The sequence below is a fragment of the Dendrobates tinctorius genome, unplaced genomic scaffold, assembly GCF_039654945.1.
Source record: "Dendrobates tinctorius isolate UK_male_01 unplaced genomic scaffold, ASM3965494v1 ptg000211l, whole genome shotgun sequence".
Taxonomy (NCBI): Eukaryota; Metazoa; Chordata; class Amphibia; order Anura; family Dendrobatidae; genus Dendrobates; species Dendrobates tinctorius.
This window is the reverse complement of record NW_027361878.1, coordinates 6,059,284-6,075,292: the sequence shown is the minus strand read 5'-3', so window position 1 is coordinate 6,075,292 and position 16,009 is coordinate 6,059,284. Positions and strand designations below refer to the sequence as shown.

The 16,009-nt window shown below is 42.1% G+C and overlaps 1 protein-coding gene across 1 annotated transcript in view; it reads right to left on the bottom strand.

Moving 5' to 3' along the window:
* Nucleotides 1-16,009, bottom strand: part of LOC141058135 (uncharacterized) — an 80,336-nt gene that overhangs the window by 13,955 nt on the left and 50,372 nt on the right. The window contains exon 33 of the mRNA XM_073554292.1: nucleotides 429-14,075. Within this exon, the coding sequence (XP_073410393.1) occupies nucleotides 429-14,075 (13,647 nt within the window). The remainder of the gene's footprint in view (nucleotides 1-428; nucleotides 14,076-16,009) is intronic.

The following is a 16,009-nucleotide window of genomic DNA, read 5'->3' as shown; positions in this document are numbered from 1 at the left end:
TACTGAAATAAATGACAGTTGGTGTTCATAAAGTTCTATGGAGAACTGTAACTGACATTTCAGGAGAACTTGCAACAGAATTTCCGCATTTGACTCTGTCTCCTACCTTTTTCCCCTCTCCATAGAATTTTAAAAGTACCAGCATTCATCTCCTTTTTCAATAATGGGAACATATAACATCACTGAATACAGATTTTAGATGGAAACAGACAGTGAAAGATCAGTCCAGGAGGTGAAAGAAGCACATTTCGCTAACATGAAATCTTGCAAAGTTTCTTATTTTCATGTGCACTATTGATACATGGAAAAGAAAAATAAAACCCAATTACTCTTTACAGGGTAACTATAATTTCTGAAGATTTTTTATATATTATACAGTTAAGCTAAAATTAAAGAGATAACATAATAGGTATTAAAAAAAAACTCACTTAAATGAACAGTTGTAGATGAGAAATTCTGGTGAAGAGAAACCGGTGGAGAAGATGATGTTGGTGATGGTGTATTAATATGAGGTGTTTCTGGAGTACTACTGTGAGAAGATGAGTATGGAGAGGCTGAGGAGGTTACAGAAATTGTTGATGATGTATTTGGAGAAGTAATGCTTGTGGAAGTAAGTGTTGGTTTTGTGGGAGTACTAGTAGGTGAAGTGGTTATTAAGGATGTAGAAGGCGTGTGTGTAGTGGTTGTTGATGTTGTTGTTGAGTGAGTGGTAACTGTACTAGTAGTTTTCAGGGTTTTAGGTGTAGGAGATGTGGAAGTTGAGTGGGTAGATACAGTGGTAGAGGTTGAAGGAGTAGGTGTTGATGGTGGATGAGTAGTGGATGTTGATGTTGTTGGGGTGTGAGTAGTAACTGTAGTTGTAACAGACGTTTTAGTTGTAGGATATGGGGAAGTTGAGTGGGTAGTAACTGTGGTACTGGTTAAAGGAGTATGTGTTGATGGTGAGTGAGTAGTAGTTGTTGAAGTTGTTGGGGTGTGAGTGGTAATAGTACTAGTTGTACTGGGGGTTTTAGTTGTAGGAGATGTGGAAGGTGAGTGAGTAGTAACTGTGGTACTGCTTAAAGGAGTAGGTGTTGGTGAATGAGCAGTGGTTGTCGTTGGGGTGTGAGTGGTAATAGTACTAGTTGTACTAGGAGGTTTAGTTGTATGAGATGTGGACGTTGAGTGGGTAGTAACAGTGGTACTGGTTAAAGGAGTAACTGTTGATGATGAGTGAGTAGTGGTTGTTGAACTGTGAGAGGTAACAGTACTAGTTGTAATCGGGGTTTTAGTTGTAGAGGATGTGGAAGGTGAGAAGGTAGTAACTGTGGTACTGGTTAAAGGCGTAGGTGTTGACGGTGGGTGAATAGTGGTTTTTGAAGTAGTTGGGCTGTGAGTGGTAACAGTACTAGTTGAACTGGGAGTTTGAATTGTAGCAGATGTGGAAGTTGAGTGGGTAGTAACAGTGGTAATGGTTAAAGGAGTAGGTGTTGATGGTGAGTGGGTAGTGATTGTTGAAGTTGTTGGGGTGTGAGTGGTAACTGTACTAGTTGTACTGGGGGTTTTAGTTGTAGGAGATGTGGAAGGTGAATGAGTAGTAACTGTGGTACTGGTTAAAGGAGTAGGTGTTGATGGTGAAAGAGTAGTAGTTGTTGAAGTTGTTGGGGTGTGAGTAGTAACTGTAGTTGTAACTGGCGTTTTAGTTGTAGGAGATGTGGAAGTTGAGTGGGTAGTAACAGTGCTACTGGTTAAAGGAGTAGGTGTGGATGGTGAATGAGTAGTGGTTGTTGTTGGGGTGTGAGTGGTAATAGTACTAGTTGTACTGGGGGTTTTAGTTGTAGGAGATGTGGACGTTGCGTGGGTAGTCACATTGGTACCGGTTAAAGGAGTAGGTGTTGATGGTGAATGAATAGTGGTTGTTGTTGGGGTGTGAGTGGTAACAGTACTAGTTGAACTGGGAGTTTTAGTTGTAGCAGATGTGGACGTTGAGTGGGTAGAAACAGTGGTACTGGTTAAAGGAGTAGGTGTTGATGGTGAATGAGTAGTGGTTGTTGTTGGGGTGTGAGTGGTAGCTGTATTAGTTGTACTGAGAGTTTTATTTGTAGAGGATGTGGAAGTTGAGTGGGTAGTAACAGTGGTACTGGTTAAAGGAGTAGGTGTTGATGGTGAATGAGTAGTGGTTGTTGAAGTTGTTGGGGTGTGAGTAGTAACTGTAGTTGTAACTGGCGTTTTAGTTGTAGGAGATGTGGACGTTGAGTGGGTAGTAATAGTTGTACTGGTTAAAGGAGTAGGTGTTGATGGTGAATGAGTAGTGGTTGTTGTTGTGTGAGTGGTAACAGTACTGGTTGTACTGGGAGTTTCAGTTGTAGGAGATGTGGAAGTGGAATGAGTAGTAACTGTAGTACTGGTTAAAGGAGTAGGTGTTGATGGTGAAAGAGTAGTATTTGTTGAAGTTGTTGGGGTGTGAGTAGTAACTGTAGTTGTAACTGGCGTTTTAGTTGTAGGAGATGTGGACGTTGAGTGGGTAGTAACAGTGGTTCTGGTTAAAGGAGTAGGTGTGGATGGTGAATGAGTAGTGGTTGTTGTTTGTGTGTGAGTGGTAACAGTACTAATTGTACTAGGAGTTTTAGTTGTAGGAGATGTGGACGTTGAGTGGGTAGTAACAGTGGTATTGCTTAAAGGAGTAGGTGTTGATGGTGAATGAATAGTGGTTGTTGTTGGGGTGAAAGTAGTAACAGTACTAGTTGAACTGGGAGTTTTAGTTGTAGCAGATGTGGAAGTTGAGTGGGTAGAAACAGTGGTACTGGTTAAAGGAGTAGGTGTTGATTGTGAATGAGTAGTCGTTGTTGATGGGGTGTGAGTGGTAGCTGTACTAGTTGTACTGAGAGTTTTAGTTGTAGGGGATGTTGAAGTTGAGTGGGTAGTAACAGTGGTACTGGGTAAAGGAGTAGGTGTTGATGGTGGGTGGGTAGTGATTGTTGAAGTTGTTGGGGTGTGAGTGGTAATAGTACTAGTTGTACTGGGGGTTATAGTTGTAGGATATGTGGACTTTGAGTGGGTAGTAACAGTGGTAATGCTTAAAGGAGTAGGTGTTGATGGTGAATGAGTAGTGATTGTTGTTGGGGTGTGAGTGGTAACTGTACTAGTTGTGCTGGGGGTTTTAGTTGTAGGAGACATGGAAGTTGAGTTAGTAGTAACTGTGGTACTGGTTAAAGGAGTAGGTGTTGATGGTGAAAGAGTAGTAGTTGTTGAAGTTGTTGTTGGGGTGTGAGTGGTAATAGTACTAGTTGTACGGGGGGTTATAATTATAGGAGATGTGGACGTTGAGTGGGTAGTAACAGTGGTAATGCCTAAAGGAGTAGGTGTTGATGGTGAGTGAGTAGTGATTGTTGTTGGGGTGCGAGTGGTAACTGTATTAGTTGTGCTGGGGGTTTTAGTTGTAGGAGATGTGGAAGATGAGTGAGTAGTAACTGTAGTACTGCTTAAACTAGTAGGTGTTGATGGGGAATGAGTAGTGGTTGTAGAAATTGTTGTTGGGCTGTGAGTGGTAACAGTACTAGTTGTACTGGGAGTTTTAGTTGTAGGAGATGTGGACAATGAGTGGGTAGTAACAGTAGTACTTTTTAAAGGAGTAGGTGTTGATGGTGAATGAGTAGTGGTTGTTGTTGGGGTGTGAGTCGTAGCTGTACTAGTTGTTCTGAGAGTTTTAGTTAAAGGGGATGTGGAAGTTGAGTGGGTAGTAACAGTGGTACTGGTTAAAGGAGTAGGTGTTGATGGTGAGTGGGTAGTGATTGTTGAAGTTGTTGGGGTGTGAGTGGTAACTGTGCTAGTTGTACTGGGAGTTTTAGTTGTAGGAGATGTGGAAGGAAAGTGAGTAGTAACTGTGGTACTGGTTAAAGGAGTAGGTGTTGATTGTGAATGAGTAGTGATTGTTGTTGGGGTGTGAGTGGTAACTGTGCTAGTTGAACTGGGAGTTTTAGTTGTAGCAGATGTGGAAGTTGAGTGGGTAGTAACTGTGGTACTGGTTAAAGGAGTAGGTGTTGATGGTGAATGAGTAGTGGTTGTTGTTGGGGTGTGAGTGGTAGCTGTACTAGTTGTACTGAGAGTTTTAGTTGTAGAGGATGTGGAAGTTGAGTGGGTAGTAACAGTGGTACTTTTTAAAGGAGTAGGTGTTGATGGTGAATGAGTAGTGATTGTTGTTGGAGTGTGAGTGGTAACTGTACTAGTTGTGCTGGGGGTTTTAGTTGTAGGAGATGTGGAGAGTGAGTGAGTAGTAACTGTGGTACTGGTTAAAGGAGTAGGTGTTGATGGTGAATGAATAGTGGTTGTTGTTGGGGTGTGAGTGGTAGCAGTACTAGTTGAACTTGGAGTTTTAGTTGTAGCAGATGTGGACGTTGAGTGGGTAGAAACAGTGGTACTGGTTAAAGGAGTAGGTGTTGATGGTGAATGAGTAGTGGTTGTTGGGGTGTGAGTGGTAACAGTACTGGTTGTGCTGGGAGTTTCAGTTGTAGGAGATGTGGAAGTGGAATGAGTAGTAACTGTAGTACTGGTTAAAGGAGTAGGTGTTGATGGTGAAAGAGTAGTAGTTGTTGAAGTTGTTGGGGTGTGAGTAGTAACTGTAGTTGTAACTGGCGTTTTAGTTGTAGGAGATGTGGACGTTGAGTGGGTAGTAACAGTGGTAATACTTAAAGGAGTAGGTGTTGATGGTGAGTGGGTAGTGATTGTTGAAGTTGTTGGGGTGTGAGTGGTAATAGTACTAGTTGTACTGGGGGTTATAGTTGTAGGATATGTGGACTTTGAGTGGATAGTAACAGTGGTAATGCTTAAAGGAGTAGGTGTTGATGGTGAATGAGTAGTGATTGTTGTTGGGGTGTGAGTGGTAACTGTACTAGTTGTGCTGGGGGTTTTAGTTGTAGGAGACATAGAAGTTGAGTTAGTAGTAACTGTGGTACTGGTTAAAGGAGTAGGTGTTGATGGTGAAAGAGTAGTAGTTGTTGAAGTTGTTGTTGGGGTGTGAGTGGTAATAGTACTAGTTGTACTGGGGGTTATAGTTGTAGGAGATGTGGACGTTGAGTGGGTAGTAACAGTGGTAATGCTTAAAGGAGTAGGTGTTGATGGTGAGTGAGTAGTGATTGTTGTTGGGGTGCGAGTGGTAACTGTACTAGTTGTGCTGGGGGTTTTAGTTGTAGGAGATGTGGAAGATGAGTGAGTAGTAACTGTAGTACTGCTTAAACTAGTAGGTGTTGATGGGGAATGAGTAGTGGTTGTAGAAATTGTTGTTGGGCTGTGAGTGGTAACAGTACTAGTTGTACTGGGAGTTTTAGTTGTAGGAGATGTGGACAATGAGTGGGTAGTAACAGTGGTACTTTTTGAAGGAGTAGGTGTTGATGGTGAATGAGTAGTGGTTGTTGTTGGGGTGTGAGTCGTAGCTGTACTAGTTGTTCTGAGAGTTTTAGTTAAAGGGGATGTGGAAGTTGAGTGGGTAGTAACAGTGGTACTGGTTAAAGGAGTAGGTGTTGATGGTGAGTGGTTAGTGATTGTTGAAGTTGTTGGGGTGTGAGTGGTAACTGTGCTAGTTGTACTGGGAGTTTTAGTTGTAGGAGATGTGGAAGGAGAGTGAGTAGTAACTGTGGTACTGGTTAAAGGAGTAGGTGTTGGTGAATGAATAGTGGTTGTTGTTGGGGTGAAAGTGGTAACAGTGCTAGTTGAAGTGGGAGTTTTAGTTGAAGCAGATGTGGAAGTTGAGTGGGTAGTAACAGTGGTACTTTTTGAAGGAGTAGGTGTTGATGGTGAATGAGTAGTGATTGTTGTTGGGGTGTGAGTGGTAACTGTGCTAGTTGTACTGGGAGTTTTAGTTGTAGGAGATGTGGACGTTGAGTGGGTAGTAACAGTGGTAATGCTTAAAGGAGTAGGTGTTGATGGTGAATGAGTAGTGATTGTTGTTGGGGTGTGAGTGGTAACAGTACTAGTTGAACTGGGAGTTTTAGTTGTAGGGGATGTGGAAGTTGAGTGGGTAGTAACAGTGGTACTTTTTAAAGGAGTAGGTGTTGATGGTGAATGAGTAGTGGTTGTTGGGGTGTGAGTAGTAACTGTAGTTGAAACTGGCATTTTAGTTGTAGGAGATGTGGACGTTGAGTGGGTAGTAACAGTGGTAATGCTTAAAGGAGTAGGTGTTGATGGTGAATGAGTAGTGATTGTTGTTGGGGTGTGAGTGGTAACAGTACTAGTTGAACTGGGAGTTTTAGTTGTAGGGGATGTGGAAGTTGAGTGGGTAGTAACAGTGGTACTTTTTAAAGGAGTAGGTGTTGATGGTGAATGAGTAGTGGTTGTTGGGGTGTGAGTAGTAACTGTAGTTGAAACTGGCATTTTAGTTGTAGGAGATGTGGACGTTGAGTGGGTAGAAACAGTGGTAATGCTTAAAGGAGTAGGTGTTGATGGTGAATGAGTAGTGATTGTTGTTGGGGTGTGAGTGGTAACAGTACTAGTTGAACTGGGAGTTTTAGTTGTAGGGGATGTGGAAGTTGAGTGGGTAGTAACAGTGGTACTTTTTAAAGGAGTAGGTGTTGATGGTGAATGAGTAGTGGTTGTTGGGGTGTGAGTAGTAACTGTAGTTGAAACTGGCGTTTTAGTTGTAGGAGATGTGGAGGGTGAGTGAGTAGTAACAGTGGTACTGGTTAAAGGAGTAGGTGTTGATTGTGAATGAGTAATGGTTGTTGTTGGGGTGCGACTGGTAACTGTACTAGTTGTGCTGGGGGTTTTAGTTGTAGGAGATGTGGAAGATGAGTGAGTACTAACTGTAGTACTGCTTAAACTAGTAGGTGTTGATGGGGAATGAGTAGTGGTTGTAGAAATTGTTGTTGGGGTGTGAGTGGTAGCTGTACTAGGTGTACTGAGAGTTTTAGTTGTAGGGGATGTGGAAGTTGAGTGGGTAGTAACAGTGGTACTGTTTAAAGGAGTAGGTGTTGATGGTGAGTGGGTAGTGATTGTTGAAGTTGTTGGGGTGTGAGTGGTAACTGTGCTAGTAGTACTGGGAGTTTTAGTTGTAGGAGATGTGGAAGGAGAGTGAGTAGTAACTGTGGCACTGGTTAAAGGAGTAGGTGTTGATGGTGAATGAGTAGTTGTTGAATTTGTTGGGGTGTGAGTAGTAACTGTAGTTGTAACTGGCGTTTTAGTTGCAGGAGATGTGGACGTTGAGTGGGTAGTAACAGTGGTACTGGTTAAAGGAGTAGGTGTTGAGAGTGAATGAGTAGTGGTTGTTGTTGGGGTGTGAGTGGTAACAGTACTAGTTGTACTGGGAGTTCCAGTTGTAGGAGATGTGGAAGTGGAATGAGTAGTAACTGTGGTACTGGTTAAAGGAATAGGTGTTGATGGTGAAAGAGTAGTAGTTGTTGAAGTTGTTGTTGGGGTGTGAGTGGTAACTGTATTAGTTGTGCTGGGGGTTTTAGTTTTAGGAGATGTGGAAGGTGAGTGAGTAGTAACTGTGGTACTGGTTAATGGAGTAGGTGTTGATGGTGAATGGGTAGTGGTTGTTGTAGGTGTGTGAGTGGTAACAGTACTAATTGTACTAGGAGTTTTAGTTGTAGGAGATGTGGATGTTGAGTGGGTAGAAACAGTGGTACTGGTTAATGGAGTAGGTGTTGATGGTGAGTGGGTAGTGGTTGTTGAAGTTGTTGGGGTGTGAGTAGTAACTGTAGTTGTAACTGGCATTGTTAGGATGTGAGTGGTAATAGTAGTAGTTGTACTGGGGGTTTTAGTTGTAGGAGATGTGGAAGGTGAGTGAGTAGTAACAGTGGTACTAGTTAAAGGAGTAGGTGTTGATGGTGAATGAGTAGTGGTTGTTGGGATGTGAGTGGTAGCTGTACTAGTTGTACTGGGAGTTTTAGTTGTAGGAGATGTGGATGTTGAGTGGGTAGTAACAGTGGTACTGGTTAAAGAAGTAGGTGTTGATGGTGAATGAGTAGTGGTTGTTGAAGTTGTTGGGGTGTGAGTAGTAACTGTAGTTGTAAGCGGCATTTTAGTTGTAGGAGATGTGGACATTGAGTGGGTAGTAACAGTGGTACTGGTTAAAGGAGTAGGTGTTGATGGTGTATGAGTAGTGGTTGTTGTTGGGGTGTGAGTGCTAACAGTACTAGTTGTACTGGGAGTTTCAGTTGTAGGAGATGTGGAAGTGGAATGAGTAGTAACTGTGGTACTGGTTAAAGGAGTAGGTGTAGTGGTTGTTGGGGTATGAGTGGTAGCTGTACTAGTTGTACTGGGAGTTTTAGTTGGGGTGTGAGTAGTAACTGTAGTTGTAACTGGCGTTTTAGTTGTAGGAGATGTGGACGTTGAGTGGGTAGTAACAGTGGTTCTGGTTAAAAGAGTAGGTGTGGATGTTGAATGAGTAGTGGTTGTTGTTGGGGTGTGAGTGGTAATAGTACTAGTTGTACTGGGGGTTTTAATTGTAGGAGATGTGGACGTTGGGTGGGTAGTAACAGTGGTACTGGTTAAAGGAGTAGGTGTTTTTGGTGAATGAGTAGTGGTTGTTGTTGGTGTGTGAGTGGTAACAGTACTAATTGTACTAGGAGTTTTAGTTGTAGGTGATGTGGACGTTGAGTGGGTAGTAACAGTAGTACTGGTTAAAGGAGTAGGTGATGATGGTGAATGAGTAGTGGTTGTTGAAGTTGGTGGGGTGTGAGTAGTAACTGTAGTTGTAACTAGCGTTTTAGTTGTAGGAGATGTGGACGTTGAGTGGATAGCAACTGTGGTACTGGTTAAAGGAGTAGATGTTGATGATGAATGAGTAGTGCTTGTTGATGGGGTGTGAGTGGTAACTGTACTAGTTGTATTGGGAGTTTCAGTTGTAGGAGATGTGGAAGTGGAATGAGTAGTAACTGTGGTACTGGATAAAGGAGTAAATGTTGATGGTGAAAGAGTAGTAGTTGTTGAAGTTGTTGTTGGGGTGTGAGTGGTAACTGTGCTAGTTGTGCTGGGGGTTTTAGTTGTAGGAGATGTGGAAGATGAGTGAGTAGTAACTGTAGTACTGCTTAAACTAGTAGGTGTTGATGGTGAATGAGTAGTGGTTGTAGAAATTGTTGTTGGGCTGTGAGTGGTAACAGTACTAGTTGTACTGGGAGATTTAGTTGTAGGGGATGTGGACGTTGAGTGGGTGGTAAGAGTGGTACTTGTTAAAGGAGTAGGTGTTGATGGTGAATGAGTAGTGATTGTTGTTGGGGTGTGAGTGGTAACTGTACTAGTTGTGCTGGGGGTTTTAGTTGTAGGAGGTGTGGAAGGTGAGTAAGTAGTAACTGTGGTAATGCTTAAAGGAGTAGGTGTTGATGGTGAATGGGTAGTGGTTGTTGTTGGGGTGTGAGTGGAAACTATACTAGTTGTGTTAGGAGTTTCAGTTGTAGGAGATGTGGACGTTGATTGAGTAGTAACAGTTCTGCTGGTCAAAGTAGTAGGTGTTGATGGTGAGTGAGTAGTGGTTGTTGAAGTTGTTGGAGTATGAGAGGTAACAGTACTAGTTGTAATCGGGGTTTTAGTTGTAGAGGATGTGGAAGTTGAGTGGGTAGTAACTGTGGTACTGGTTAAAGCCGTAGGTGTTGATGGTGGGTGAGTAGTGTTTTTTGAAGTTGTTGGGCTGTGAGTGGTAACAGTACTTATTGAACTGGGGGTTTTAGATGTAGCAGATGTGGAGGTTGAGTGGGTAGTAACAGTGGTACTGGTTAAAGGAGTAGGTGTTGATGGTGAGTGGGTAGTGGTTGTTGGGGTGTGAGTGGTAAAAGTTCTAGTTGTACTGGGTGTATTAGTTGTAGGAGATGTGGAAGATGACTGAGTAGTAACTGTAGTACTGCTTAGACGAGTAGGTGTTGATTGGGAATGAGTAGTGGTTGTAGAAATTGTTGTTGGGCTGCGAGTGGTAAAAGTACTAGTTGTTTTAGTTGTAGGAGATGTGGACAATGAGTGGGTAGTAACAGTGGTACTGGTTAAAGGAGTAGGTGTTGCTGGTGAATGAGTAGTGGTTGTTGTTGAGGTGTGAGTGGTAACAGCACTAGTTGTACTGGGAGATTCAGTTGTAGAGGATGTGGAAGTGGAATGAGTAGTAACTGTGGTACTGATTAAAGGAGTAGGTGTTGATGGTGAAAGAGTAGTAGTTGTTGAAGTTTTTGGGGTGTGAGTGGTTATAGTACTAGTTGTACTGGGGGTTTTAGTTGTAGGAGATGTTGACGTTGAGTGGGTTGTAACAGTGGTACTGGTTAAAGGAGTAGGTGTTGATGGTGAATGAGCAGCGGTTGTTGATGTTGCTGGGGTGTGAGTGGTAACTGTGCTAGTTGTGCTGGGGGTTTTAGTTGTAGGAGATGTGGAAGGTGAGTGAGTAGTAACAGTGTTACTAGTTAAAGGAGTATGTGTTGATGGTGAATGAGTAGTGGTTGTTGTTGGGATGCGAGTGGTAGCTGTACTAGTTGTACTGGGAGTTTTAGTTTTAGGAGATGTGGACGTTGAGTGAGTAGTAACAGTGGTACTGGTTAAAGGAGTAGTTGTTGATGGTGAGTGAGTAGTGGTTGTTGAAGTTGTTGGGGTGTGAGTTGTAACTGTGCTAGTTGTACTGGGGGTTTTAGTTGTAGATGTGAAAGGTGAGTGAGTAGTATCTGTGGTAATGCTTAAAGGAGTAGGTGTTGATGGTGAATGAGTAGTGGTTGTTGTTGGGGTGTGAGTAGTAACTGTACTAGTTGTACCGGGAGTTTCAGTTGCAGGAGATGTGGAAGTGGAATGAGTAGTAACTGTGGTACTGGTTAAAGGAGTAGGTGTTGATGGTGAAAGAGTAGTAGTTGTTGAAGTTGTTGTTGGGGTGTGAGTGGTAATAGTACTAGTTGTACTGGGGGTTTTAGTTGTAGAAGATGTGGAAGGTGAGTGAGTAGTAACTGTGGTAATGCTTAAAGGAGTAGGTGTTGATGGCGAATGAGTGATTGTTGTTTGGGTGTGAGTGGTAACTGTACTAGTTGTACTGGAAGTTTTAGTTGTATGAGATGTGGACATTGAGTGGGTAGTAACAGTGGCACTAGTTAAAGGAGTAGGTGTTGATGGTGAACGAGTAGTGGTTGTTGGGGTTTGAGTGGTAACAGTACTAGTTGTACTGGGAGTTTCAGTTGTAGGAGATGTGGAAGTGGAATGAGTAGTAACTATGGTACTGGTTAAAGGTGTAGGTGTTGATTGTGAATGAGTAGTGATTGTTATTGGGGTGTGAGTGGTAACTGTACTAGTTGAAGTGGGAGTTTTAGTTGTAGGAGATGTGGACGTTGAGTGGGTAGTAACAGTGGTACTGGTTAAAGGCGTAGGTGTTGATGGTGAATGAGTAGTAGTTGTTGAAGTTGTTGTTGGGGTGTGATTCGTATTAGTACTAGTTGTACTGGGGGTTTTAGTTGTAGATGTGGAAGGTGAGTGTGTAGTAACTGTGGTACTGCTTAAAAGAGTAGGTGTTGACGGTGAATGAGTAGTGGTTGTTGTTGGGGTGTGAGTGCTAACTGTACTAGTTGTGCTGGGAGTTTTGGTTATAGGAGATGTGGACGTTGAGTGGGTAGTAACAGTGGTACTGCTTAAAGGCGTAGGTGTTGATGGTGGGTGAGTAGTAGTTGTTGGGGTGTGAGTGGTAACAGTACTAGTTGTACTTGGAGTTTCAGTTGTAGAAGATGTGGAAGTGGAATGAGTAGTAACTGTGGTACTGGTTAAAGGAGTATGTGTTGATGGTGAAAGAGTAGTTGTTGAAGTTGTTGTTGGGGTGTGAGTGGTAACAGTACTAGTTGTACTGGGCGTTTCAGGTTTAGGAGATGTGGAAGTTGAGTGGGTACTAACTGTGATATTGGTTAAAGGCGTAGGTGTTGACATTGGGTGAATAGTGGTTTTTGAGGTTGTTGGGCTCTGAGTGATAACAGTATTAGTTGTACTCGGAGTATTAGTTGTAGCAGATGTGGAAGTTGAATGGGTTGTAACAGTGGTACTGGTTAAAGGAGTAGGTGTTGATGGTGAGTGAGTAGTGGCTGTTGGAGATGTTGGGGTGTGAGTAGTAACTGTAGTTGTAACTGGCATTTTAATTGTAGGAGATGTGTAAGGTGAGTGAGTAGTAACTGTGGTAATGCTTAAAGGAGTAGGTGTTGATGGTGAATGTGTAGTGATTGTTGTTGGGGTGTGAGTGGTAACTGTACTAGTTGTACTGGGAGTTTCAGTTGTAGGAGATGTGGAAGTGGAATGAGAAGTAACTGTGGTACTGGTTAAAGGAGTAAGTGTAGTGGTTGTTGGGGTATGAGTGGTAGCTTTACTAGTTGTACTGGGAGTTTTAGTTGGGGTGTGAGTAGTAACTGTAGTTGTAACTGGTGTTTTAGTTGTAGGAGATGTGGACGTTGAGTGGGTAGTAACAGTGGTACTGGTTAAAGGAGTAGGTGTTGACGGTGAATGAGTAGTGGTTGTTGTTGGGGTGTGAGTGCTAACTGTACTAGTTGTGCTGGGAGTTTTAGTTGCAGGAGATGTGGACGTTGAGTGGGTAGTAACAGTGGTACTGGTAAAAGGCGTAGGTGTTGATGGTGAATGAGTAGTAGTTGTTGAAGTTGTTGTTGGGGTGTGATTGGTATTAGTACTAGTTGTACTGGGGGTTTTAGTTGTAGATGTGGAATGTGAGTGTGTAGTAACTGTGGTACTGCTTAAAGGAGTAGGTGTTGACGGTGAATGAGTAGTGGTTGTTGTTGGGGTGTGAGTGCTAACTGTACTAGTTGTGCTGGGAGTTTTAGTTGTAGGATATGTGGACGTTGAGTGGATAGTAACAGTGGTACTGCTTAAAGGCGTAGGTGTTGATGGTGGGTGAGTAGTAGTTGTTGTAGTTGTTGGGGTGTGAGTGGTAACAGTACTAGTTGTACTGGGAGTTTCAGTTGTAGAAGATGTGGAAGTGGAATGAGTAGTAACTGTGGTACTGGTTAAAGGAGTATGTGTTGATGGTGAAAGAGTAGTAGTTGTTGAAGTTGTTGTTGGGGTGTGAGTGGTAATAGTACTAGTTGTACTGGGCGTTTCAGGTTTAGGAGATGTGGAAGTTGAGTGGGTAGTAACTGTGATACTGGTTAAAGGCGTAGGTGTTGACATTGGGTGAGTAGTGTTTTTTGAGGTTGTTGGGCTGTGAGTGGTAACAGTATTAATTGTACTCGGAGTTTTAGTTGTAGCAGATGTGGAAGTTGAATGGGTTGTAACAGTGGTACTGGTTAAAGGAGTAGGTGTTGATGGTGAGTGAGTAGTGGCTGTTGGAGATGTTGGGGTGTGAGTAGTAACTGTAGTTGTAACTGGCGTTTTAGTTGTAGGATATGTGGAAGATGAGTGAGTAGTTACTGTGGTACTGGTTAAAGGCGTAGGTGTTGATGGTGAAAGAGTAGTAGTTGTTGAAGTTGTTGTTGGGGTGTGAGTGGTAACAGTACTAGTTGTCTTGGGAGTTTCAGGTTTAGGAGATGTGGAAGTTGAGTGGGTATTAACTGTGGTACTGGTTAAAGGCGTAGGTGTTGACATTGGGTGAGTAGTGTTTTTTGAGGTTGTTGGGCTGTGAGTGGTAACAGTACTAGTTGTACTCAGAGTTTTAGTTGTAGCAGATGTGGAAGTTGAGTGGGTAGTAACAGTGGTACTGATTAAAGGAGTAGGTGTTGATGGTGTTGTTGAAGTTGTTGGGGTGTGAGAGGTAACGGTATTAGTTGTAATCGGAGTTTTAGTTGTAGGGGATGTGGATGGAGAGTGAGTAGTAACTGTGGTAGTGCTTAAAGTAGTAGGTGTTGATGGTGAATGAGTAGTGGTTGTTGAAGTTGCTGTTGTTGAGGATGTTGGAGTGTGAGTGGTAACAGTAGTAGGTGTGCTGGGAGTTTTAGTTGTAGGAGATGTGAAAGTTGAGAGGGTAGTAACAGTGGTACTGGTTAAAGGGATAGGTTTTGATGATGGTGAGTAATTTGTGTTTGTTGAAGATGTAGAAGGTATATGTGTTGTTGTAGAGGATGTTTCCAATTTAGGTGTAGATGTGTAAGAATGTGCAATAGTAATAGTTGTACTGCTTTTTTGTGTAGAAGTTGTCTCTCTTTTAGTTGATCTCTCCGGTGTTGCTGTAAGAAAAGATCCTTTTTACAATTATTAAAATTTTGTCAGCTGTGTTCTTTATGTCTAACAATATTAATCAGATGTACACAGTAACATTGACTCTGCGACCACCCTCCATTATAAATCATTCGCAAATTGATGTGTGCTTCTATGTAATAATTAACAGGGTCATTTTTTAAATGCATGATTAGATGCTGTCATTGTCTGTGCATAGTGAGGCAAATGTATTGTGACAACTTCTGCCAATATAGGGAGTGGGGTACCCACTCCTATATTGGGGCCCATCGGGACACCCCCAGTTGTCACTATACAGTGTATAAATATACCATTGGCATGCAAAAGTTTAGGCACCCCTGGTCAAAATTACTGTTATTGTGAACAGTTAAGCAAGTTGAAGATAAAATGATCCCTAAAAGGCCTAAAGTTAAAGATGACACATTTGTTTTGTATTTTAGGCTAAAAAGTAATACACATTATAATTTTTTCACATTTTAAAAATTACAAAAAGAAAAATGGTCCGACGCTAAAGTTTGGGCACCTTTGGAGATTTGTGTGCTCAGGTAACTTTGACCAAGGTTTCATACCTTAATTAGCCTGTAAGGGTTATAGCTTGTTCACCCTCAATGTTAGGAAAGGCCAGCTGATGCAGATTCCACAGGTTTAGAAACACATAGCCTCCTCCAACCTTGTGCGAAAAAACAGCCACCATGGGTTCTTTTAAGCAGCTGCCTAGCACTCTGAAAATGAAAATGGTGGAGGCCCACAAAGCAGGAGAAGGCTATAAGAAGATAGCAAAGCGTTTTCAAGTTGTCCTTTCCTCAGTTCAATATGTAATTCAAAAATAGCAGTTTACAGGAACAGTGGAGGTCAAGATAAGGTCTGGAAGGCCAAGCAAAATTTCAGAGAGAGCTGCTTGTAGGATTGCTAGAAAGGCATATCAGAATTCCCACTTGACTGCAAAAGACCTTTAGAAAGATTTAGCAGATTCTGGAGTTGTGGTAATTGTTCTACTGTTCAGAGACACCTTATCAAATATGGCCTTCATGGAAGAGTCATCAGAAGAAAACCTCTCCTGCACCCTCACCATAAAATTCAGCATCAGAGGTATGCAAAAGAACATCTAAACAAGCCCAATGCATTTTAGAAACAAGTCCTATGAGTCGTTGAAGTTAAAATAAAACTCTTTGGTCGCAATGATCAAAGGTATGTGCAGAGAAAAAATTGCATAGAATTTCAGGAAAAGAACATCTCTCCAACCATTAAGCATGGGGATGGATCAATCATGCTTTGGTGTTGTGTTGCAGACAATGGCACAGGGAACATTTCACAGGTAGAGGGAAGAATGGATTCAAATAAATTTCAACAAATTCTTGATGCAAACATAACACCATGTGTAAAAAAAGCTGAATTTGAAAACAGGATGGCTTCTACAAATGGATAATGATCACACACGTCAAAATCCACAATAGACTACCTCAAAAGGCGATAGCTAGAGGTTTTTCAATGGCCTTCACAGTCCCCCGATTCGATCATCATTGAAAATCTGTGGCTAGCCCTCAAAATAGCAGTGCATGCAAGACGACCCAGGAATCTCACAGAAATGGAAAAATTTTCCAAGGGAGAATGGCTGAAAATCCATCAAACAAGAATTGAAAGACTCTTGGCTGGCTACTAAAAGCATTTACAAGCTGTGATATTTTTTAAAGGGAGTGCTACTAGGTACTAACTATGCAGGGTGCCCAAACTTTTGCATTGGCCTATTTTCCTTATTGTAATTTTTAAAATGTAAAAAATGACAATATATATATTTTTTGGCCTAAAATACAGAGAAAATGTGTCATCTTTAACTTTAGCCCTTATAGAGATCATTCCATCTTCAACTTGCTTAACTGGTCACAATAACAGTAATTTTGATCAGGGGTGCCCAAACTTTTACATG